Source organism: Ranitomeya variabilis, chromosome 4, assembly GCF_051348905.1.
Source record: "Ranitomeya variabilis isolate aRanVar5 chromosome 4, aRanVar5.hap1, whole genome shotgun sequence".
In the NCBI taxonomy this organism is placed as follows: domain Eukaryota; kingdom Metazoa; phylum Chordata; class Amphibia; order Anura; family Dendrobatidae; genus Ranitomeya; species Ranitomeya variabilis.
In genome coordinates this window covers 684,855,738-684,879,232 of record NC_135235.1, presented here as the reverse complement: position 1 = coordinate 684,879,232, position 23,495 = coordinate 684,855,738, and the positions used below count along the sequence as shown (strand labels likewise).

Genomic DNA, 23,495 nt, shown 5'->3' with positions numbered 1-23,495 from the left:
CTTTTATCCTGACTTTTTTCAATTTCTTTTAAACCAGACTAACTTTAAATGGGATAAACTATGAAAATAAACATTACACCTGTGCCATGATATATCTTTAAGCTGTGCATGGCTGATGGCTGTAATATACATTTATTCACAACTTCATCCTTTAACCAATATACATGGATCTGGACTTACACAGGGATCCGTAGGCTTGGGCCACGGTGTTACCTCCTGTTCTGTGATGTGAGCTGGCTTAAGAATGGTCAGGCGAGAGCCAGGAGAACAGAGAAATTACAAAATCAGAAGACACTAGAGTAGTCAGTAAATGTGCCAGGGTCACTACAGGAAACAAATGTACAACCCGAGAGTTTAGCACAGTGGACTGAACCAGAAGAGAACAAGGTTGTATCTGGCAGCTTCTGGCAATATGCTTCACACGTTATTAACTATAACTGTAGAAAATGACATGGACTGCACATCCCAAAATTCATATTTTGATCCAATGCCACTAGACAAAATTACAAACTGAACATGAGGTTCTTAGTTTAAAGAGAATCTGTCGCCTCATTTTAAGTTATTAAACTGGCTCCAGTGTACTGTAAGTGATGCAATGTGCATCACTAACATGTTGTTGTCAGAAAAGCTTCAAATGTTAGGTTTAAAAAAACACTTTAGATCATTACATGATTCACTCACGTACCTGTTCCAGTGGATGCTCTAGTCCGCTGGCCAAACCACATGGACCAGGGCACATACCACTGAAATGCCCATGGGCAGAACACTACTCGCACAACACAGGGTGGGGGTAAAACAGTGTGGCAATTTATTGAACCACCAACGAACAGCATAGAGAACAGTCCCAGCCAAATACCCAAGACCGTGCAGAGTACAATGTCTCACCCTTTGGATACATACCCATTTGCGAGAAAACAACGGACGAGTGTAATTCCCCTTAGAACATCCGTATGACATGCGTATGCAGTGCAATTTTAACATGAGGTGCTACATACAGCAGTTTTCTGTATGTAAAAGCTCATGTTAAAATCGCATTCTAAAATAAATCTATACACCGTTTCAAAACCAAATAATCTTCACACATATTATATGGATAGATTAAAAGCTGGCAGATGCCGCTTACAGTATAGAATAGGATAGTGTGTGTGTGTGTGTGTGTGTGTGTGTGTGTGTGTGTGTGTGTGTGTGTGTGTGTGTGTGTGTATATATATATATATATATATATATATATATATATATATATAATTTGTGGCCCCGGCTGGCCGATCAGCGAAGCGTGGTTCAAATATGGCGCCAGTTCGTGGCCAGACTGCGCCTGTCGCTGATTGGTCGTGCCCGGCCGTCCGCGACCAATGACCGAAGCGGTGTTTAAATCCCGCGCCAATATCGCTGATTGGTCGCAGCCGGCCGGCTGCGACCAAATCAGTGAAGCGTGGTTTAAATCCCGCATCAATTCGCTGCTGGACTGCGTCTGTCACTGATTGGTCGCAGGATGTCGGGGGTTCGGGGTGCTGGATGTTGGGGGTTCGGGGTGCAGGATATAGTACAGCCATGTAGTATACAGCGCAGCCAGACTCGCGAGACCGCTAAGTCATCTGGGTAATTTCGCAATGCATCTCTGGGAACGGAAGCTGGCGGCAGCCTCGCCGCTTGCGCGCATCGGTGGACGGCGGAAGGTGAGAAAAGCACCATTTTTTTATTTATTTATTATTTTTAACATATCTTTTTACTATTGATGCTGCATAGGCGTAGAGTATGGAGGGGGCACTGACTGCAGGGGAGTAGGGAGCGGCCATTTCGCGACCTGACTGTGCCCGTCAATCAGCGACTCGGGATTTCCGTGACAGACAGACAAACACTGAAGTGCCCCTTAGACGATTATATATCGTCTCCAAGTAACCTAAATCGGATTTTTTTTTTCTTGCACCCATTGACTTACATTGGCGAGTCTCATCTGAGAATTGCAGCAATACGAAGCATGCTGCAAATTTTTTTTTTTTTTTTTTCTGTCCAATGTCGGCTGAGAAAAAGCTTGCAAATGAGAATGTCACCTACCAATCCGATTTCTTTAAAAATCTGATTGCACTTGTTCGTTTTTCTCGCAAATGGGTATGAGGCCTTCCGCTGACTTGCTGGGATTAGAGCTGCTTCCAGGGCCGACTACCCCCACCAGTGACAGTCCACATTTGGCGGGCACCCACAGAGAGGAGGTAACAACAAGCTTAGGAAGCTAACCGAGAGCAGTGAGATATGTGGCCCTGTGGATTGAGCGTCTCAACCTGGATTCTTCAAGATTTCTCTGGTGGTTCAGTGATTGTCACAGAAGCAGATTTGGGCTCTTCCAGCTGGGAGCTTAGTTCAAAGATATATGGAGGAGACAGGTTGTGGATGGCTTTGTAGGTCAGTATTAGTAATTTGAACTGGATACGCTGAGGAAATGGGAGCCGGGGAAGAGCTTTGCAGAGGGGAGAAGCAGAGGAGTAGCGAGGAGAGAGATGAATTAGGCAGCAGAGTTTGGGATGGACTGGAGAGGTGCGAGAGTGTTAGCAGGGAGGCCACAGAAAAGGATGTTGCAGTAGTCGAGGCGGGAGATGAGGGCATGCACAAGCATTTTAGTAGATTGAGGGTCGAGGAAAGGACAGATTCTGGAGATATTTTGGAGCTGGAGGTGGAAAGAGCTTGGATGTGTGGTTTGAAGGACAGGGCTGAGTCAAGGGTTACTCCGAGGCAGTGGACTTCTGGTACGGGGGAAAACATGATGTAATTAATTGTGATGGATCAGGTAAGGAAGATCTGTGAGATTGAGGAAAGATGATTTCAGATTTGTCCACATTGAGTTTGAGGAAGCGAGAGGAGAAGTAGGATATGGCTGATGGACACTCTGAGTGTCATCAGCATACAGGTGGTACTGGAATCCATAGCCTGGGACAACTCACAGTCCCAAGTGTATATATTGGGAAGAGTAGGGGTCCTAGAACAGAGCCTTGGGGGACTCCAACAGAGAGAGGGTAGGATGAGGAGGTAGTGTGGGAGACGGTGAATGTGTGGTTGGAAAGGTATGAGGAGATCCAGGATAGGGCGAGGTCTTTGATGCCAAAGGAGGAGTGGATCTGTAGTAGGATGCAGTGGTCAACTGTGTCGAAAGCTGAGGACGGGTCCAGAAGGAAGAGTTTAGAGTATTCTCCGTTCGCTTTGGCTGTAAGTAGGTCGTTAGTAATTTTGGTCAGGGCAGTCTCAGTGGTATGATGGGGAAGGAAACCAGACTGTAGATTGTCAAAAAGCAAGTTAGATGAGAGGTGGGAGGAAAGTTCAGCATGGACGTACTGCTCCAGGAGTTTGGAAGCGAAGGGAAGCAGCGATATTGGGCGATAGCTGGACATAGTGGTTGGGTCGAGGGTTGGCTTTTTAAGGATAGGCTTGATTGTGGCATGTTTTAAAGCCGAAGGGAAGGTACCAGAAATTAGTGATAGGTTGAAGAGATGGGTTAGGGATGGGATACGTGTGGTGGTGAAGTTGGGGAGGAGATGGGATGGGGTCTAGTGCACAAGTGGTGAGGTGTGATTTGGAGAGGAGACAATTATGCTCCCCTTCAGTGATGTTGGAAAGGGAGATTATGCGGTTTGGGCATTGGTCTGGTATACAAAGGGGCTGTGGTGGTTGAACAATAAAGACTTACCTTGTTTGGTCTGTCTTATTTTTGAAGTGTGTGGCAAAGTCCTCAGCAGAGATGAGGGACGTTGGAGGGGGCAGTGGTGAGCGGAGGAGGGAGTTAAAAGTTTTGAATAACTGTTTGACGTTGTAGGAGAGGGGAAAATACAAGGGTTGTGAAGTAGGCTTGTTTAGCAGAGGTGAGGGCAGATTTGAAAGCGAGCCTTGCCTTTTTGAATGCAGTGAAATCATCTTGAGAATTTTTATTCCAACATCGCTCTGCAACCCGGAGCTTTTTAGTGATGTTATTGTGCCAGGGTTGTCTATTGATACATCACACTCTGCCGTGAACGAGAGGGGCGACTGTGTCAATAGCTGATGTGAGAGTGGCATTGTAGAAAGCAGTGGCACTGTCTGTGTCATGGAGGAGGATATGGATGCCAGTGGTAGAATAGAGTCAGAGCGTGTGAGTGTCTAGGTGTGCGAAGTTTCTGCGGGGGAACGCATGTTGCTGGACATGGGTGACAGGTGAGGAGGACAGGGATGAGAAAGTGAGTAGATGGTGGGCAGGGAGAGGGGAGGTGGTGAAGTTAGAGTGCAGAGACGGGTGAAGACCAGGTCTAATGTATGTCCGTCTGTGTGGGTGGCTACAGAGGTCCATTGAGTAAGTCCAAAAGATGAAGTAAGGTACAGAAGTTTGGAGGCTGTTGACTGAAGGGTATCAGTGGGGATGTTGAAGTCACCCATGGTGATAGTGGGAATGTCAGTGGAAAGAAAGTGAAGAAACCAGGTAGAGAATTGGTCAATAAAGGCAGTGTCCGGGCCCGGAGGTTGGTATAAGATGGCCACTTGAAGGTTGGAGGGAGATTAGACGCGGACCGAGTGGACTTCAAAAGAGAGGAGGATAAGGGAGGGCAGAGGTGGGATTGGGTTGAAGGTGCAGTTAGAAGAAAGGAGAAGACCCACTCCTCCACCATGTCTGTTGTGGGGGCGAGGAGTGTGGATGAAATGGAGGCCGGCATAACACAGCGCAGCAGGGGAGGCGGTGTCAGCCATGTTTCTGTGAGGCTGAGAAAGGCAAAATTGCGAGAGAGAAAGAGGTCATGAATCACATGAAGCTTATTGCATATGGAGTGGGCATTCGAGTGCTCCAGAGAGAGGGCACAGGGGGGTGGGCGTAAGAGGCACGGGTTTTACGTTGGAAAGATTGCAGTAGTTCGTTAGGTAGGGAGCAGTAGGAGGGGGTAGTAATGGGGGTGTGACCTGCGGGGATCCAGGATTGGTGGATATGTCGCCAGCAGTAAAGAGAAGCAGAGAAAGGGAGAGAAGGTGGGAGAAAGAGTTGCCGGCTTGTTCTATGTTTTGTTCTGAGATCTGAGGTTGAGAGAGCAGGTCAGGTGGGGAGGTAAGAGGGAAGGAGACATTATTATTTGGTTAGGGGATAGCGAAGGAGAGTGAAGATTAGTGGAGCAAACACTGTAAGGGTGTATGTAAATATGGTGAAGGAGTAAGATGGGTTAATAGAAAAGCTAGTTCCAAGTAATAAGAAGTGCTTACTTGGCAGACATACCCAAAAGAGACAGATACATAGTGTGGGGTCCTGATTCCTGCTGTGACTGCCATTGAAATAACTGCAGCTTCTCGATGTTTAGCTGCAGTGATGCTTTGCTGCAGGACGACGCGTGTCAGAACCCAGACACGTGCTCTCCTGAGAACGCTACTAAAGGACTGACTAGAGGATCAGGTGAGAGGAATTAGTGGGAGCTGGTTTTGGATAAATTAGCACATCAGGGGAGGTTAGATGATCAAAGGTGCTGGGCCTGGCTACATCTATATGCTATAACACCTTGCACCAGATAACATCTCTAATGACCCCAGCATGAATATACAGCAGTGAGTATTGATTATAATGCAAAAAAATGAATTTAGCAAAGATTCAGTAGGCACTGTTATATACCATTATATGAAATGTTGCAGCAGGGTGATATAAACAGCAGATGACTGCAGGCAGAGGTTTTACCATTAAAGGAAGTGTTGCAGGATGATAAACAGCCCAATAGCCAGTATACCATACTGGCTAGCATATTATGAACACCTGTTAAGATTGATCTTCACCCTACAATAGTATAAGAACCAGCACTATATATAATATGGGAATTAACTTGACTAATAATTCATAACTGACAATAGTCAAGAATCCCATTTGAGTAATCTACATCTATCACTGGTTATGACATCACAATGTGATGTTTTTACAAAATAATCTTAAATTTATATGGAATAACAGTTAAATTTAATTACACATTCCCTTTTCTTCTTTTTCTATTATCTACGGGAAGGAACTTTGACCCCCATATTAAACAGGTCATCCATCTCGGCCTTCATCATTGCCAACACTGTTGTGAATTCTGCTCTTGGGCTCCCTCCGGTGGTTGTAAGTGGTAGCGCTGCTGTCTCTGAATCACAGCATTTATCAGGTGTTTTCACTTTTTGCAATTTGGACAGGGCTATTTAGTCTTGCTTCACCCTTTAGTCGGTGCCAGTTGTCCATTGTTCCTGGAGGATTCACATCCCTGCCTGGTCTCTTCTGCTTTGCAGTTCTTTTCAACAAAGATAAGTTCTGGCCTTGATTTTGCTGTCCACATGCTGTGGTCTTATTGTTCAGTTATTTTCCATGTTTTCCAGTCAATATTTGTGGGGGGCTGCCTGTTCTTTGGGGATTTTCTCTGAGGCAAGATCGTTTTCCCTTTTCTATCTCTAGGGGTAATTAGTCCTCCAGCTGTGTCGAGATGTCTAGGGAGCGCTAGGTACATTCCACGGCTACTTCTAGTTGCGGTGTTAGGTTCAGGGTCTGCGGTCAGTACAGGTAACACCTTCTCCAGAGTACGTCCCATGCTGCTCTTAGGCCACCAGATCATAACAGTACAACTGGCCAACAATGAGTTAACCGCATCTCAGAAGAAGGGAAGGAAAGTGCTGAGCCATTTTTTTTTCTGTAGTCTGTTTTGTTTGTTTTTTTTCTCTTCCCCCTTTGCCTCTGGGTGGCTCAGGAGTTCGGCGCTGGTATGGATGTTCAGGGATTGGCTTCTCGTGTGGATCAACTTGCTGCTAGAGTACAGGGTATTTCCGATTATATCGTTCAGACTCCAGTTTTAGAGCCTAGAATTCCAACTCCTGATTTGTTTTTTGGGGATAGGTCCAAATTTCTGAGCTTTAAAAATAACTGTAAACTGTTTTTTTCTCTGAAACCCCGTTCCTCTGGTTATCCCATCCAGCAGGTTAAAATTATTATATCTCTGCTCCGTGGTGACCCCCATGATTGGGCATTTGCCCTGGAACCTGGGAATCCGGCGTTGCATGGGTTATTGTATGACTAACCTAATTCAGTGGATCATGCTGAGAAGACCTTGTTGGCCCTGTCTCAGGGTCAAGAAGCGGCAGAATCATATTGCCAGAAGTTTAGAAAATGGTCTGTACTGACTAAATGGAATGAGGATGCCTTGGCGGCAATCTTCAGAAAGGGTCTTTCTGAATCCGTTAAAGATGTTATGGTGGGGTTGCCTGCTGGTCTGAGTGATTCTATGTCTCTGGCCATTCAGATTGATCAGCACTTGCGCGAGCGCAGAGTTGTGCACACTATGGCATTGTCTTCCGAGCACAGTCCTGAGCCTATGCAGTGTGATAGGATTGTGTCTAGAGCTGAACGACAAGGATTCAGATGTCAGAATAGGTTGTGCTTTTACTGCGGCGATTCTGCTCATGTTATTTCTGATTGCCCTAAGCGTACCAAGAGAATCGCTGGTTCTGTTACCATCAGTACTGTACAACCTAAATTTCTGTTATCTGTGACCCTGATCTGCTCATTATCGTCATTTTCTGTCATGGCATTTGTGGATTCAGGCGCCGTTCTAAATTTAATGGACTTAGAATTTGCCAGACTTTGTGGTTTCCCCTTGCAGCCTTTGCAGAGTCCTATTCCTTTGAGGGGCATTGATGTTACACCGTTGGCTAAAAATAAACCTCAGTTTTGGACACAGCTGACCATGTGCATGGCGCCAGCCCATCAGGAAGATTGTCGTTTTCTGGTGTTGCATAATTTGCATGATGCTATTGTGCTGGGTTTCCCATGGTTACAGGTGCATAATCCGGTATTAGATTGGAAATCTATGTCTGTGACTAGTTGGGGTTGTCAGGGGGGGTTCATGGTGACGTTCCTGTGATGTCAATTGCCTCCTCCCCCTCTTCTGAAATTCCTGAGTTTGTCAGATTTCCAGGATGTTTTCGATGAGCCCAAGTCCAGTTCCCTTCCACCGCATAGGGACTGTGATTGTGCTATTGACTTGATTCCAGGCTGTAAGTTCCCTAAAGGCCGACTTTTCAACCTGTCTGTGCCAGAACATACCGCCATGCGGAGCTATGTGACTAACACCTTCTTGATCCAGGGCGACGGGTGCAATCAGTCTCCCCACATTTCCTGGTGATGGTGAAAGGACCCACCCACATTGCTTGCAGCTTGTTTTTGCATACTGGTACTAGTACTAGAACCTTTGTCAACAGGTAAATTCTCAAGAGTCTGGTAGCACAGTTGTAACAAAGTGTTTGCCTTTCCGGAGATACTTCTAAGTTCCCATGGGTTAAGGCAATGAGATACCGCATCTTTTCCCTAAACTTTTGGATATGCTCCAGAAAAGGAACCTCCTCTGTGGGAAAATTGCCCTCCCAACTTTGTCTTACTAGCTACAACAGCCCTGTTACTTTTCTGCTGTACAACAATTTAAAAAGAGAGAACCGGGTAGAATCCTGCGGCATTTTCCAGTAGGTGCTGGTTTTTCTCCCAGTTTTGGGGGTGGTAGTGGGTGGTACGCATGAGACAGACCTCATGTTTCTCCCAGAGGATTTGAATCTGCTCGCTTTGGAATGGGTCCTCTGGTCAGTCAATACCTCTTGTGGAATCCCTACTTGACTAAAAATGTCCAGCAGAGCTTGAGACATGTGCTCTGCATCTATGGATCATAGGGTAATGATCTCCGGGTACCCGGGGGCAAAGTCGACCAGGGTGAGGATGAACCTCTTTCTGCTGCGGCTGGAGACAGCTAAGTGGCCCACTAAATTGATGGCAGCCCTCCCGAATGGTTCACCTATCAAGGGCATAGATTGTAGCGTGGCACGCAAGGGTGCTCCCCCCCCATTTATTGACAAACCAGACAAGAGGCTCAGTATTTCTGCACCTCTTCAGTGACCCTTTGCCAAAATAAACTATGCAGCAGTCAGGCCCGGGTCTTTCTGACCCCCATATGCTCAGCTACAGGGATGTCATGGGCCAAGCACAGGAGTTGGGGTCGGTACTGCTTGGGCACCATGAGCTGATGGTTACAGGTTTCTCTGGGCAGAATGCGGGCATTTCCCTATATAACAACCATTCTCCCATCTATACACCTCCCACTGATTTCTTTCCCCATGTCGTGCTGCCGATCTGTCTCCCCCCAGTCGATGGGCACAATCTGGTCAGGTGTACTCGCTGCTGTCAGCTCAGAGGAGGATGATGGAGTCTTGGAGTGTGGATTCTTCTCGGGATGTGTGGCAGAAGGATCCACATCAGGGGGCTGTTTGGCTTGGTTACGTGTGATGACTGTGACAAATTGGCTGGACAGTCCTGGTCCTAGGTCATTCCCCAAAATAACAGGTATGGGGAGGCCGTCCATGAGTCCCACTTCGACCTCTCTCTGGTCGGTACCCTAGTTCGGCTGCACATGTGCTAGAGGGATGTCTGAGCAATGACCTCCAGTCAGTGAGATGGTCTCTTGGTGACCTGGTAAGTAGTGTTCTGTTGTGACAATATCTGGGCTGACCAGGGTGATGAAGAACCCAGTGTCCCGAAGTCCGTGGGCATGGATATCACCGACCTTGATAGGCTGGATGTTATTAATATTAATATTATTAAGGTTGAAGGAAGACTGTAAGTCCATCTAGTTTAACCCATAGCCTAACCTAACATGCCCTAACGTGTTGATCCAGAGGAAGGCAAAAAAAACCCATGTGGCAAAGAGTAACTCCACCATGGGGAAAAAAATTCCTTCCCGACTCCACATACGGCAATCAGACTAGTTCCCTGGATCAACGCCTTATCAAGGAATTTAGTGTATATACCCTGTAACATTATACTTTTCCAGAAAGGTATCCAGTCCCCTCTTAAATTTAATTAATGAATCACTCATTACAACATCATACGGCAGAGAGTTCCATAGTCTCACTGCTCTTACAGTAAAGAATCCGCGTCTGTTATTATGCTTAAACCTTCTTTCCTCCAGACGTAGAGGATGCCCCCTTGTCCCTGTCTCAGGTCTATGATTAAAAAGATCATCAGAAAGGTCTTTGTACTGTCCCCTCATATATTTATACATTAAAATAAGATCACCCCTTAGTCTTCGATGTGGTAATGGAAGTTGTCTGGTGTAGGGTGGCCAACCCATTATAGAGAATGGATGGGATATGTCTCTTCCTACGCTCAGGGTGTTTCCCGGGGATAGTGTCCCTCCGTGCCTGTTGGCTTGTTTTGTAGATGTTGACTGGCTGGGCTGGCAGACTGTCTCCAAGCATGGAGCCCCGACCCTGGGGACAATCTTTGGTAACATGTCCAAGCGCCCACATGTACCATGGGTTGGCCAAATCATGGGTACTGTTGGTAACCCTTTGTCCTGGTGGGTTTTCTGCTGGGTAGTGGGATAATCCTGCTTGAGTGACTGATGGCTGATCAAATCTTTGGTTGATTGGTCTTCTGGCATTGGTGGGCATATTGGATCTCCAGTGGGGTCGATTGGCTGTAAACTCTTCAGCTAATTGGGCTACTTGCTCTGGGGTGTCTCTCGTGGTTTTTTGGGGCCATTTTCTAGATAAGCTGCTTGAGCACGATCATGTCCCTAAGGGCAGCAGAACTGTGGGCAGCCCTACCGTCGAGCCAGTGTTTGCAGTGATGCCAGAGTTGACTGCCAAAATATACATAGAAAACCCGTTGGAGAGACAATGTCCGGAGCTTGGTGTGATATCTCTCGGTGGTGATTGTAAAAAGGGCTAGCAGGGTGTCTTTAATAATTCCATAGTCCAGGCAGTCCTAAGGCTCAAGTAACCTGGCAGCATCTGTGCCCAACCAGTCAAAATAGTCCACAGGTATTTAACCCAATGAGCTGTGGGCACCTGGTGCAGACAGCATCAGAGGCTCAAAGTCTTGCAGATGTTCATCGACTTCGGTGTTGGACTTATTAAACACTAGCACATCTCTGTAGTGGAGATGAGTTCATTGTTGGGGGACTATCATGGGGTTTGGATCCGGCGCTGGCAATAGGGGTACTGGAACTTCCAAAACTGATTCCATAACACAAGCCCTTTCCCCACTTCAGGTTCCAGGTCCCAATGCAACCATAAACTCCTGGATTTGGGCTGCTGGGGACTGGGTTGGGAGAATGACAGGACGTGTTTAAAAAAGAAACACAAAAAAAAATACTAAAACCGAAGGGAGCAGGTCCCCACATACAGCACTAATAAATGTAATCAATATATACCATATGGACAGAATGGAGAGTTTACTCCGTAATATGAACAGTAAATGATATACAATTTAAGCAATATAAAGTGCATTGCAAGAAAATTGGTATAATCACCTAAATATTGTTATATGACTTAATATCAAAGGTATAATCAATAACAATTAAGTGCAATATTGCAATCAAAGATAGTGCATAGAGGGGTATGTATGAAGGTATATCTCCATTTAGGTAAAAGGAGGACAAGTAATACTAACCGGAGTTCATGTTGCGTGTGCTGGCACTGCCACCCCACACTCCAACACACATTTCACATATTGCTTTTTCAGGGAGTGGCATTGCATCCCTGTTTTGCAAAGATAGCATTACAATAAACAGTAGGAACTGATATAAAAGGTAAATAACAACCATTCGTCCATTTACAGATATCAACTTTAACCTACAAGAAGAGTCAATACTTCAGGCAACAGTTTATGATTCTGGACCTACTGAACATACATTTGGCACAATTAAGAAGAAATGCTGAGTCCTCACAGGCGCACGCCCTGCAGCCGCTCTGAGTTGGTGGCCACAAGACCTGGCTGTGTGCGATACCTTGTCCCCCTCCACTTTGTGCTCTGGCACATGTGCACATCTGACATGAAGCTGGAGTATTGACATGAAGCTGGATGGTACTACTGGTCCCAGACAGCCTAATCTAGTTCTGACATCTCCATCACCAGCACCGCCTACAAAATTAATATGGCGGCTCATAGTGACATATGCAGATATCACAGGAGCAGATCCCAGAGGAGACAGGACACACCATTTGCAGATGCCCTAAAATGGCAGAAAACCAGAGCAGTAGAAATCCCCATAAAGTGACTCAATTTTGGAAATTATAACCCTCAGCGAATTAATTGTTAGGAGTAGTGACTATTTTCACTGCACGGGCACTTTCTGGAAATTAGCACGCAGTGGATGTTGGAGAGTGAAAATTGCACATTTGCCATTTTATTGCCCAGCACACAGTGCCCAGAATGTGCTCCAGGAGACACGCACCATACATTAAGTGGGTTCTTGTCACTATAGTAATGCCAAATACATCGATGCTAAATGTGGTTTGGTCACACTGCAAGGCTCAGAAGTGAGGGAGGGGATTTGACTTTAGGAGAGCGGATATTGCTGGACTGATATATGGAAGTAATGCTGATTTTCCAGAACCTTTTGAGCACTATGTATGTGGAAACCCAAAAAGAAAAGTTGGAAAATGCCTCACCATGTCGTAAATGTAGCATTGCTCCTTGTTAAAACAGTATGGATCCAATACCATTGACCACCAGAGAAAATTGACAAAAAAAAAAGGATCCACATGGCCGTATGGATAAAAATATGTAACATTATTTCACATGGTTAAAAAAAAAGTTTTCCAGACAATTTCAAAATATTGTCCATTCTGATGTACGTTTCTGGCCGAAGCCCTATGACTAAGGCCTTAGGTCAGAATTGGCAATGTTTTTTAATTGTGTGGACATCTTTTTTAACCATGTGAAATAATGTGGAAATCTCTGTTTTTCCATTAATAGATGATGGAACTGAGTAGGGACTTGTATTTTGTGAGATAACTAGAAGTTTTTATTGGTATTATTTTCGCCTGCATAACATTGTTTTGTTGGCTTTGTTCATTCTGTCTCACAAATATGGGATACAAACAGTTGAACACTACGGTCTACTGATTGATCTTATGAGGTTTTCTATTAGACTGTAAATTCTCATTGTTTTGTGTGAATTATTCAACTTTTTTACATAACTTGCAAACTGAACTGCCTTGCATGTCTTTTTTACTCCATTCAATGTCAGCAAGCAACCCGAATGGTATCTAACTCATTCTATCTCCGGCATTGAATCCTGCATGTATCTAGATTTGTTAGCCATCTTAGCAAGCATTTGTTTTGGTATATTTTGGTGTATAACTATTGAACTTACTTCTGCTTGTTCTTTATGCAGAGTGGTCATATAACTGTTTTCAAAGTGGTTTATGATCCATGTTGGCCTGGACATTTGTTTCTGTTCACTACATTTATCGTGTGCTGCTGTCTCAATTTAGTTCAATTGATTGCTGACGAGAGGAAAAAAAAGGAAGATCTAAGAGTTAGCCTCCTATAAATTTAGATATAGCTTGGGGATGCATTCATGCAGGGGAGCATTCGTGCACATTTAATTGAAGTACATTTATCAAAGTACTGGCAGTTACAACATAGCAGTTAGACAAGTGCAGGAGACAGGTAAGATTTAAAAATCTATTCCCTGTTCATTTGGAACAGAACAAATATTCACCATATGCATTTGTATAATCTATATCCTGGCTGCTGCATTCACTCACATTCACCGCCCTTGCATTAACTCTTAAAACTCCACATCGGCCCCTCTGCCCTTTCCTCTCCTATGTATAGCACTCATGCTCTGTTCACATTGCTTAACAGCGTAGATCCATTCAGTCCAACCATCCAACACAAGAGACGCTCTTACAAATCACTTAACCATCTGCTCACTCTTTCTATCCTCCTTCTCCTAGTCGCAGGAGACATCTCTCCCAACCCCGGCCCCCCATGTTATAGCAAGTCTAACCTCCCAACTGCTACACTCAGAAACCCCTCCAACCTTATTAATATCCCATGCAAGCCTTCTGCCTCTTTCAATTGTGCCCTTTGGAATTCTCGCTCTGTGCGTGTAATAAACTCTCCTTCATCCATGACTTCTTGCTTTCTAATTCTCTTAACCTCCTGGCTCTTACTGAAACCTGGATCCAGCAGTCAGACACTACTGCTGCTGCTATTTCATATGGTGGACTACACTTTTCTAATACCACAAGATCGGACAACAGAGCAGGTGGAGGAGTTGGTCTGCTCCTATTACCCAAATGTACCTTCCAAGTTATCCCCCAAGTACCCTCATTTGTCTTCCCTTCCTTTGAAGTCCATGCTGTCGGACTCTACATCCCCCTTCTCCATGTGAGTGGCGGTGGTGTATCGGCCTCCCGGCCCCTCTCATCAGTTCACTTTGCCACCTAGCTTCCACACTTTGACTCCTGTGACATCCCCACCCTCATCATGGGTGATTTCAACATCCCCATTGCTTTTCCCCTCTCCCCATCTGCTTCTCACCTTTTATCTCTTACCTCCTCTTTCGGCCTCTCGCACCATACTAACTCTCCAACACATGAAGACGGAAACTCCCTCAACTTGGTCTTCTCCCGGCTTTGCTCAGTGGATGATTTCACAAACTCCCTGTTAGGGCTAGCGGAACGCACCGAGTAAATAGAGATGTTTTTATTGATATTGATGCGTTCGCAGCCCGGTAGTCCACCGTGCAGGAGTACCTGCTGCTAGCAAACGGCGGCACTATATGGCGGTATGGACTAACTCAGTTAATTCACCGAGTAGCCGTGAAAGCAAAGAACTGTGCCCTGTTAGACTTCACAGAGAGCAGTCAGTGGTCACGCATGCGCACAAAACTCCTCGCCGGAGGTGGCAGCATTCTAGGGGCTTATTTCAGCCAGGTCCCTGAATATATACAAACACAAACTTCTCGCTGGAGGTGCCAGCATTCTAGGGGCTTATTTCAGCCGGGTCCCTGAACACACTCTCACGTGACCACACTGGCGCAAAGCACATAACAAAGAACAATACTAGCGCATGGCCATGCGAGCCTTAATTAGTTGCAGCACGTACAGGACCTTCCTAGAAGGACCAATGAGAGGCTGCCACAGAGCGTGAGCACCTACAGGACCTTCCAGAAGGACCAATGGCCTTAGCTGCAGTATCTGATCATGTGACCCTCGATCTCCACTGAGAGATCTTACTCTGGGCATGCTCAGAATGAGAAAAGCAGGACTTAGTCCCAGAAGCGTCTGCTCACCGCTGCCCAGCACTGACTTCAATGGCAGGAGCAGGAAAGGCAGCAGTAACTCTTTGTACAGAGTCAGACTAAGCGAGACGCTGGGACCGACGTCTCCGCTCAGCAGGCTCCACTGCGGCAGTAGAAGAATGGGAGACCGCAGTGGAGATGGCCCGAGATTCCCCCTGTGCAGAGGCGGGAACTCGATCCCTAACACTCCCCTTTCCTGCTCTCTGACCACAACCTTCTTTCATTCTCTATCAAGAACTGCCATCACGCTCAGGTCACCCCCACTTTCCACATTTATAGAAACATACAGGCCATTAACACCCAGAAACTTATGAAGAACTTGCAGTCCTCATTGGCCCCTATCTCCTCCATCTCATGTCCTGATTCTGCGCTGAAGCATTACAATGAAACCCTGCAAAGTGCCCTGGATGAAATTGCACCTACTATACATAGAACAACTCGGCACAGAGTTACAGAAGAAGAAGTAATCAGGCTCCTTGCATCTTCTAACCCGACCACTTGCAGCAGTGACCCCATTCTGTCACATCTCCTCCAGTCCCTTTCCCCGGCTGTCATATCTCACCTAACAAAAATATTCAACCTCTCTCTTCTGGTATCTTTCCCTCCTCATTTAAGCATGCCATCATACATCCATTACTTAAACTATCCCTCGACCAAAACTGTGCCGCTAACTATAGACCTGACTCTAATCTTTCCTTAATCTCTAAACTCCTCAAACGCCTGGTCCACTCCCGTCTTATGCGCTATCTCAGATAACTCTCTTCTCGACCCTCTTCAAACTGGTTTCCGTTCTTTACACGCTACTAAAACTGCCCTCACTAAAGTCTCTGATTTACTAACAGCTAAATCTAATGGTCACTACTCCCTGCTAATACTCTTGGATCTCTCCGCAGCATTCGATACTGTGGATCATCAGCTCCTCCTCACTATGCTACACTCCATCGGCCTCAAGGACATCATTCTCTCCTGGTTCTCCTCCTATCTCTCCGACCGCTCCTTCACTGTATCTTTTGCTGGTTCCTCCTCCTCTCACCTTCCCCTTACTTCTGGGGTTCCTCAAGGATCAGTATTGGGCCCCCTCCTCTTCTTTGTTTGTCCAATAGGGGCAGTATACAATCAGTAGATTTGGTTTCCAGTACCATCTCTATTCCGATGACACCCAATTATACACTTCTCCTGATATCACGCCTGCCTTTTTAGAAAACACTAGTGATTGTCTTACCGCTGTCTCTAACATCATGTCCTCCCTCTATCTGAAACTAAACCTGTCAAAAACTGAACTCCTTGTGTTCTCTCCCTCTACTAACCTACCTTTTGCCTGACATTGCTATGTCCGTGTATGGTTCCACCATTACTCCCAAGCAACATGCCCGCTGCCTTGGGGTCATACTTGATTCTGAGCTTTCATTCAAACCCCACATCCGATCACTGGCTCGCTCTTGTTATCTGCATCTCAAAAACATTTCTAAAATTTGCCCTTTTCTTACTTTCGACTCTGCAAAAACTCTTAGGCTATGTGCACACTTTGCGGAATTGCCGCGGAAATTTCCGCGGCAATTCCGCAACTCCCTGCCTCGGGTAAAACGCATGTGGAATTGGCATGTGTACTCCCGCTAAACAGTAGCGTTTTCCAAGCATTCTGCAGCATCGCTTGGAAAAATGATTGACAGAGTGGTCACACTTGTCAAACATAGTGTTTGACAAGTGTGACCAACTTTTTACTATTCATGCTGCCTTTGCAGCATCAATAGTAAAAAGATATAATGTTAAAAATAATAAAAAAAAAAATATCATTCTCACCTTCCGGCGGCCCCTGCAGCATTCTCGATGCTCCCGGCAACTCACATTCCCAGTGATGCCTCGCGACAATGACCCCAGATGACGTAGCATCACGCGAGACCGCTACGTCATCACAGGTCATTGTCACAAGGCATTACTGGCAACGGGAGCTGCCGGGATCATCGCTATGGCCTGGGCTGGATCCGGGGGCCGCCAGAAGGTGAGTATAACAGTTTTTTTTATTTTAATTCTTTTTTTAGGGTCTAGAGGAGAGTCTCCTCATCCACCCTGGCCTGGGTACCAACCGCACATGATCCGCTTACTAGGCGCATGGCCCCATGCGGGAAGTAAGCAGATAAATGCATTCCTTTGTGTGCGGAATCGTCGCGACTCCGCACAAAGAATGAACATGCTGCATATTTTTCCGCAATGCGATTCCACCACGAATTAGCACAGCATTGCGGAATCCCATTGAATTCAATGGGTTGTTTTGTGTATGCGTTTTCACAGCGGAAAAAAACGCGGCAAAACGCATACAATATGCAACATGTGCACCAAGCCTTACTGTTTCACTCATTCGTTCTCGTCTGGAGTATTGTAACTCTCTACTAATCGGCCTCCCTCTTACCAAACTCTCCCCTCTCCAATCTGTGCTAAATGCTGCAGCCAGGATCATATTCCTCACCAATTGTTATACCGATGCCTCCACCTTGTGCCAGTCATTACACTGGTTACCCATCCACTCCAGAATCCAGTACAAAACTATTACCCTCATCCACAAAGCACTCCATGGCTCAGCACCGCCCTACACCTCCTCCCTGGTCTCAGTCTACCACCCTATCCGTGCTCTCCATTCTGCTAATGACCTGAGGTTAACATCCTCAATAATCAGAACCTCCCACTCCCGTCTCCAAGACTTTTCATGTGCTTTGCCAATTCTTTGGAATGCAGTACCCAGGTTAATACAATTAATCCCCAATACCCACAGTTTTAAGCGTGCCCTAAAAACGCATTTGTTCAGACTGGCCTACCGCCTCAACGCATTAACCTAACTATCCCCGTGTGGCCCATTCAAAAAACTTAAACCATAATCCGGTTCCTAGCATCATGTTCTCATGCACTTCATGCAGTTAATAGCCCTCTGTGTCTGTACTGTTACATATTTAGGCTGTTAACTGGTTCATGCAGCTTTACATGAACACCTGATCTTTACACTATGGCTGGTCCGAACAACAAAAGCAATTGTTACCATCCACCTCTTGTGTCTCCCCTTTTTCCTCATAGATTGTAAGCTTGCGAGCAGGGCCCTCATTCCTCTTGGTATCTGTTTTGAACTGTGATTATTGTTATGCTGTAATGTCTATTGTCTGTACAAATCCCCTCTATAATTGTAAAGCGCTGCGGAATATGTTGGTGCTATATAAATACAATTATTCTTATTTCCACAGACAGTTTAACTAGAAATGTTCAAAGATATAATTTTCAAGCATATTGTATTCAAAAATAATAATTGTTGTTTTATCTTAGCAGATGACTGTACCAGGAGATCAGAGGGACAGGTGACATCTTCAATTTTTAAACCAGATGATCTTGAGATCCCACATGATGCAATTGAACTGAATTCCATTACTCCGGATATACCATCATCCCTTCACAGCAAAGATCTTTCATCTGATCCTTTGAAACAGGTCCTGTCTTCTGATTCATTATCGACTACTAAGGAAAATCAAAGTCACAAAAGAGGCATTAAAAAAGAACTGTTCCTTAAGGAAATAAGCCATTTTCGCGTTCAGAATATGGAAATAGTTTTCCCCTCAAAGTCTTTTCTTAAACATCAAAACATTCGCACAGCAGAGAATAGATTTTCTTGTTCAGAGTGTGGGAAATGTTTTAACCAGAAATCAGATATTGTTAGACACCACAGAATTCACACAGGAGAGAAGCCATTTTCATGTTCAGAATGTGGGAAACCTTTTAACCAGAAATCAAATCTTGTTAGTCACCGGAAAATTCACACAGGGAAGAAGTCATTTTCATGTTCAGAATGTGGGAAATGTTTCACAGAGAAATCAAGTCTTATGAAACATCAGAGAAGTCACACAGTGGAGACGTCATTTTCATGTTCAGAATGTCAGAAATGTTTTACAAAGAAATCAAATCTTGTTGCACACCTTCGAACTCACACAGGGGAGAAGCCTTTTTCATGTTTAGAATGTGGAAAATGTTTTACACAGAAATCAAATTTTGTTAAGCACCAAAGAACTCACACAGGTGAGAAGCCATATTCATGTTTAGAATGTGGGAAATGTTTTAACCAGAAATCAGATTTTGTTATACACCAGAGAACCCACACAGGAGAGAAACCTTTCTCCTGTTCATATTGTGGGAAATGTTTTAACCAGAAATCAAATTTTGTGAAGCACCAGAGAACCCACACAGGGGAGAAGCCTTTTTCCTGTTCGGAATGTGGAAAATGTTTCACAGAGAAATCAACTCTTTTTACACATCAGAGAACTCACACAGGCGAGAAGCCATTTTCATGTTCAGAATGTGGAAAATGTTTTATGAAGAATTCATCTCTTATTTGTCACCGGAGAACTCACACAGGGGAGAAGCCTTATAGATGTTCAGAATGTGGGAAATGTTTTAAACAAAAAGCACATCTTGATAGGCATCAGAAAAGTCACACAGGGGAGAAGCCTTTTTCCTGTTCAGAATGTGGAAAATGTTTTGTGAAGAAATCCTCTCTTCTTAGTCACCAGAGCAGTCACACAGGGAAAAAGCCTTTTTTAAATTCTTAATGTGGGAAATGGTTTACTTGTTAAAAAAAAACAAAAAAAAAAAACCACTTTTAGCAAGAAAAAATCTTGCCAATTAGTCTTATAGACTGGAGGTAGCTTCCCGTGGCAAAGGAGAATGTGGCGACAGTGTCCTTCCTGATCCCTGAGAAAACTACTCTCTCTCCTCCGGGGCCACTCTTATCTAACTGAGCAAACAAGTAGAGGAAGGTACCAGGACCTGCACAGAGGCTGCATGTCCTGATTGAGCAGCTGAAGAACTTTCCACCCGACTAGCTCAAGGACCTTTCAGATCCTGTAACCAAGCCCGATCATGAAATGAACCATTTCGTAATGATTTAGACCTCCTGAGTTCAAATTTAACAATTAAAAATTTCCTTATTTTTTGTTTCTATGATACCAAAGCGTTTTCATTTTACTGCTACATATAATGAACGCATATAACTTTGAAACATTATTATTTTTGCAAATATAAAGATGCAGAATATTTTGTTATGCCAATTTTCTGATATTATTTGGAGGAAACTAAGCAACAATTCAAATAACTAAAACCTGTCTAAACACTATTGCGAATTATAAACCGTTACAGAAATTGCACTACAAAATGTGGTTCTTGTGACAAACACGCACCTCGCCACCCTGCCTGATGTCATTATTACATCAGCGAGATCACATAGTACGGTCTCCCCACTTTGAGCAATGTGATGTTCCGCACCCCCTGAGGACACGTAAGGTCAGCTTGGCATAGGTTTACACAGACATCCACTTTCGACACGGGCCAAGGGAAACATGGGGGAGTGAGAGGATGTGGCCAAAGCAGTCATTGACATGGCACCACACTCACCCACAGCCCTAACAGGCTAGAAAGCCCCCTTCACTAGCACAGTATAACAGATTGCTGTCAGACCGGTAGGACTGCTATCAGTTGTTCATTTAGCTATAAACCCGGTCTGTTAACGTAATTATATCTGGACAGAATCCGGCCCCGGTAGCATGGAAAGTTAAGTTGAAAATATGGGCATGTGGATTCTCGGATCGAGATAAGAGTAGACCAAGTATAAATTATATATTTAATCGCCTTAAAGGCACATTACACGAAACACTATACACACATTGGTTATACAGATAAAATGATCAGATATGCAAATACAAATAGTGACAGTACAAACGTATGTAAAAGATGAGTCAGTTACCAGTAGATGAAAGGCCAGGCTTTTGGGGGAGGGGCTGCCACATGGGAGGCCAGTGTTCCCCTCTATCTTTGACTTCTCCCCGCACAATGTGTTATCGCGATCTTACCAGAGGAAAAGCACTAAGCCAAGCTTTACAGGAACATTTAACCCCTGTGGCTCATTTCCTCCTGCCCGCTGGGCTGAACCTCATGCCTGAACAGCTAAAAGTTCTAAAACCTAAGAAGGGTCATAACTCCTTAATGGATCGTCTTAGGCTACTTTCACAGTTGTGTCGGTACTCGACCGTCACAAAGCGTCGGCGTGACGTACCGACGGAAGTGTGTTCTTTCACATTTCCGTCTGCAGTCCCGGGGAGGAAAGAGACCGAGAGAGAGATTTCCTGCTCGGCATGCGCTGTCGGAAAAACAGGATACAACGCACAGAAAAACGTTCCCTTGAATGTTTTTTCCCGACGACGGGCCGCCAAATTCCTACGCAATTAGTGGACGATGTACAAAACGTGTGGCCATACATCACAATGCTTCAATAATACAAGTCTATGGAAAAAAACCCGGTTCCCTGAAAAATTGCCCACAGGAAAATTCCCCACACGGAAAATTCCCCACATGGAAAATTGCCCACACGGAAAATTCCCCACACGGAAATTTGCCCACACGGAAAATTGCCAATTGCAGCATCACAAAGTTTCAGATCTATGATATTTGAGGTGAAAGGTGAGGATGTTCACATGATATGTGATCAACTTGTGATTTACAGCTGACCTAGTGCAAAACTGCAAACATGCTGAAGATATGTGGTCTGTAGCAGTCTGTCATTCTCAGCAATAGATAGATCTAGTCTGCTCTCATCTCTCACTGATTCTGCCTTACTCCTCCCACCAGCCCAGAATAGCAGCACATGCAAAACCAGCAGCAGTGTGATCCAGAGGAGCCATAACTGCTATCAGTACTCACAAAAGAATCACTGTATTATCTGGAGTTACATGGGACTGCAGGTTAGATCTAATATATTATCATCTCAGTGGGTGCCCACCAAAAGCAGGGTGCTGCTGGCTGAGATAGGTGGTCCTGGAAGCCCAGAAGGCACCGCAGAAAGGTGAGATTCTGTCAGAATCTGTCAGAGGACTTCAGTGGCAGTGAATCTGGGGCCTGCACTTCTTTCCCTGTCCACTTATGACTACCAAGAGTAAGAGTGAACAAGACCGTACCTAGTTATGTATCATACACATATACTGCAGGTGCAGGCAGGCATAGGATGGAAGGAAATGCAGAGTGGATTTGAATAAGGGCATGTGCACACATAGAATGGTCCTGTGCGCGTTTTTCCTGTGGAATTACCGCGGTTTTTGTGCAGATTCCACTGCGGTTTTACACCTGCGGTTTTCTATTATGGAGCAGGTGTAAAACCGCTGTGGATTCCGCACAGAGAATTGACATGCTGCAGAATGTAAACCGCTGCGTTTCCACACGTTTTTTTCCGCAGCATGTGCATTGTACAGTACATTGTACTGTAAACGCATGGGAAACCGCTGCGGACCCGCAGCTGCGGAAATGCTGTGGATCCGCAGCAAAATCCGCAGCGTGTGAACATAGCCTAAGGGGCTCTAGGCCCAGACACACCACAATGAGAGTAGAATTATTGTTAGCACAGTGGAATGACAACTCCTAAGAACAGAATCCGTACACTGGGACTAGGGATGAGTGAACCGAACCTGTAGAACCTGGAGAAGTAAACTGGGCCCAGAGACCTTTGTTGAAATCCATTCTGCATTTTCTTTGCTGCCTGTGTTGTGCTGTATTGTATTTCAATGGAGTCCATGGAAGTCAAGGACAATCACCCGGCAGCTAATTATTTGCAGGTGTGCAATGATTGTTTAATAAACTTAAGTTATTGTTGTTATTAGAACTCCTTAATAAACTGTTCTTAATAAACTTGTCGGTAGTTTTTTATGTGGGCAATTTTCGCCAACATTCTCCTGTGCTGCAGAGCATCTCACCTATAATTCTATACTATTCTCTGTTCTGCAAAGCATCTCACGTATACCTGCATAATAGCATAATAGCTGTTCTGCAGAGCATTTAACCTATGATCTTTGCTATTCTGTCCAGCAGAGCATCTCACCTATAATTCTATACTATTCTCTGTTCTGCAAAGCATCTCACGTATACCTGCATACTATCCCCCTGTTCTGCAGAGCATTTAACCTATGATCTTTACTATTCTCTATCCTGCAGAGCAACTCACCTATAATCCTTTATTATTCTTCTGCCCTGCAGAGCATCTCACGTATACCTGCAAACTATCCCCCTGTTCTGTAGAGCATTTAACCTATGATCTTTACTATTCTCTATCCTGCAGAGCAACTCACCTATAATTCTTTATTATTCTTCTGCCCTGCAGAGCATCTCACGTATACCTGCAAACTATCCCCCTGTTCTGCAGAGCATTTAACCTATGATCTTAACTATTCTCTATCCTGCAGAGCAACTCACCTATAATTCTTTATTATTCTTCTGCCCTGCAGAGCATCTCACGTATACCTGCAAACTATCCCCCTGTTCTGCAGAGCATTTAACCTATGATCTTTACTATTCTCTATCCTGCAGAGCGACTCACCTATAATTCTTTATTAT

At 44.9% G+C, this 23,495-nt stretch overlaps 1 protein-coding gene across 5 annotated transcripts in view; it reads left to right on the top strand.

Annotated features, from left to right (window-relative positions):
• The window catches only part of LOC143767598 (uncharacterized), a 31,821-nt gene extending 11,098 nt beyond the window's left edge, over positions 1-20,723 (top strand). For 3 of the 5 annotated variants that reach the window (XM_077256020.1, XM_077256021.1, XM_077256023.1), the window contains one exon: positions 18,402-20,722. In XM_077256020.1, coding sequence (XP_077112135.1) covers positions 18,402-19,672 — 1,271 coding nt within the window. In that variant the 3' untranslated portion in view covers positions 19,673-20,722. Of the gene's footprint in view, positions 1-18,398 lie in introns of all 5 variants that reach the window. The other 2 variants (XM_077256019.1, XM_077256022.1) reach the window with 2 other exon arrangements.
• The last annotated feature ends 2,772 nt before the right edge of the window (positions 20,724-23,495 follow it).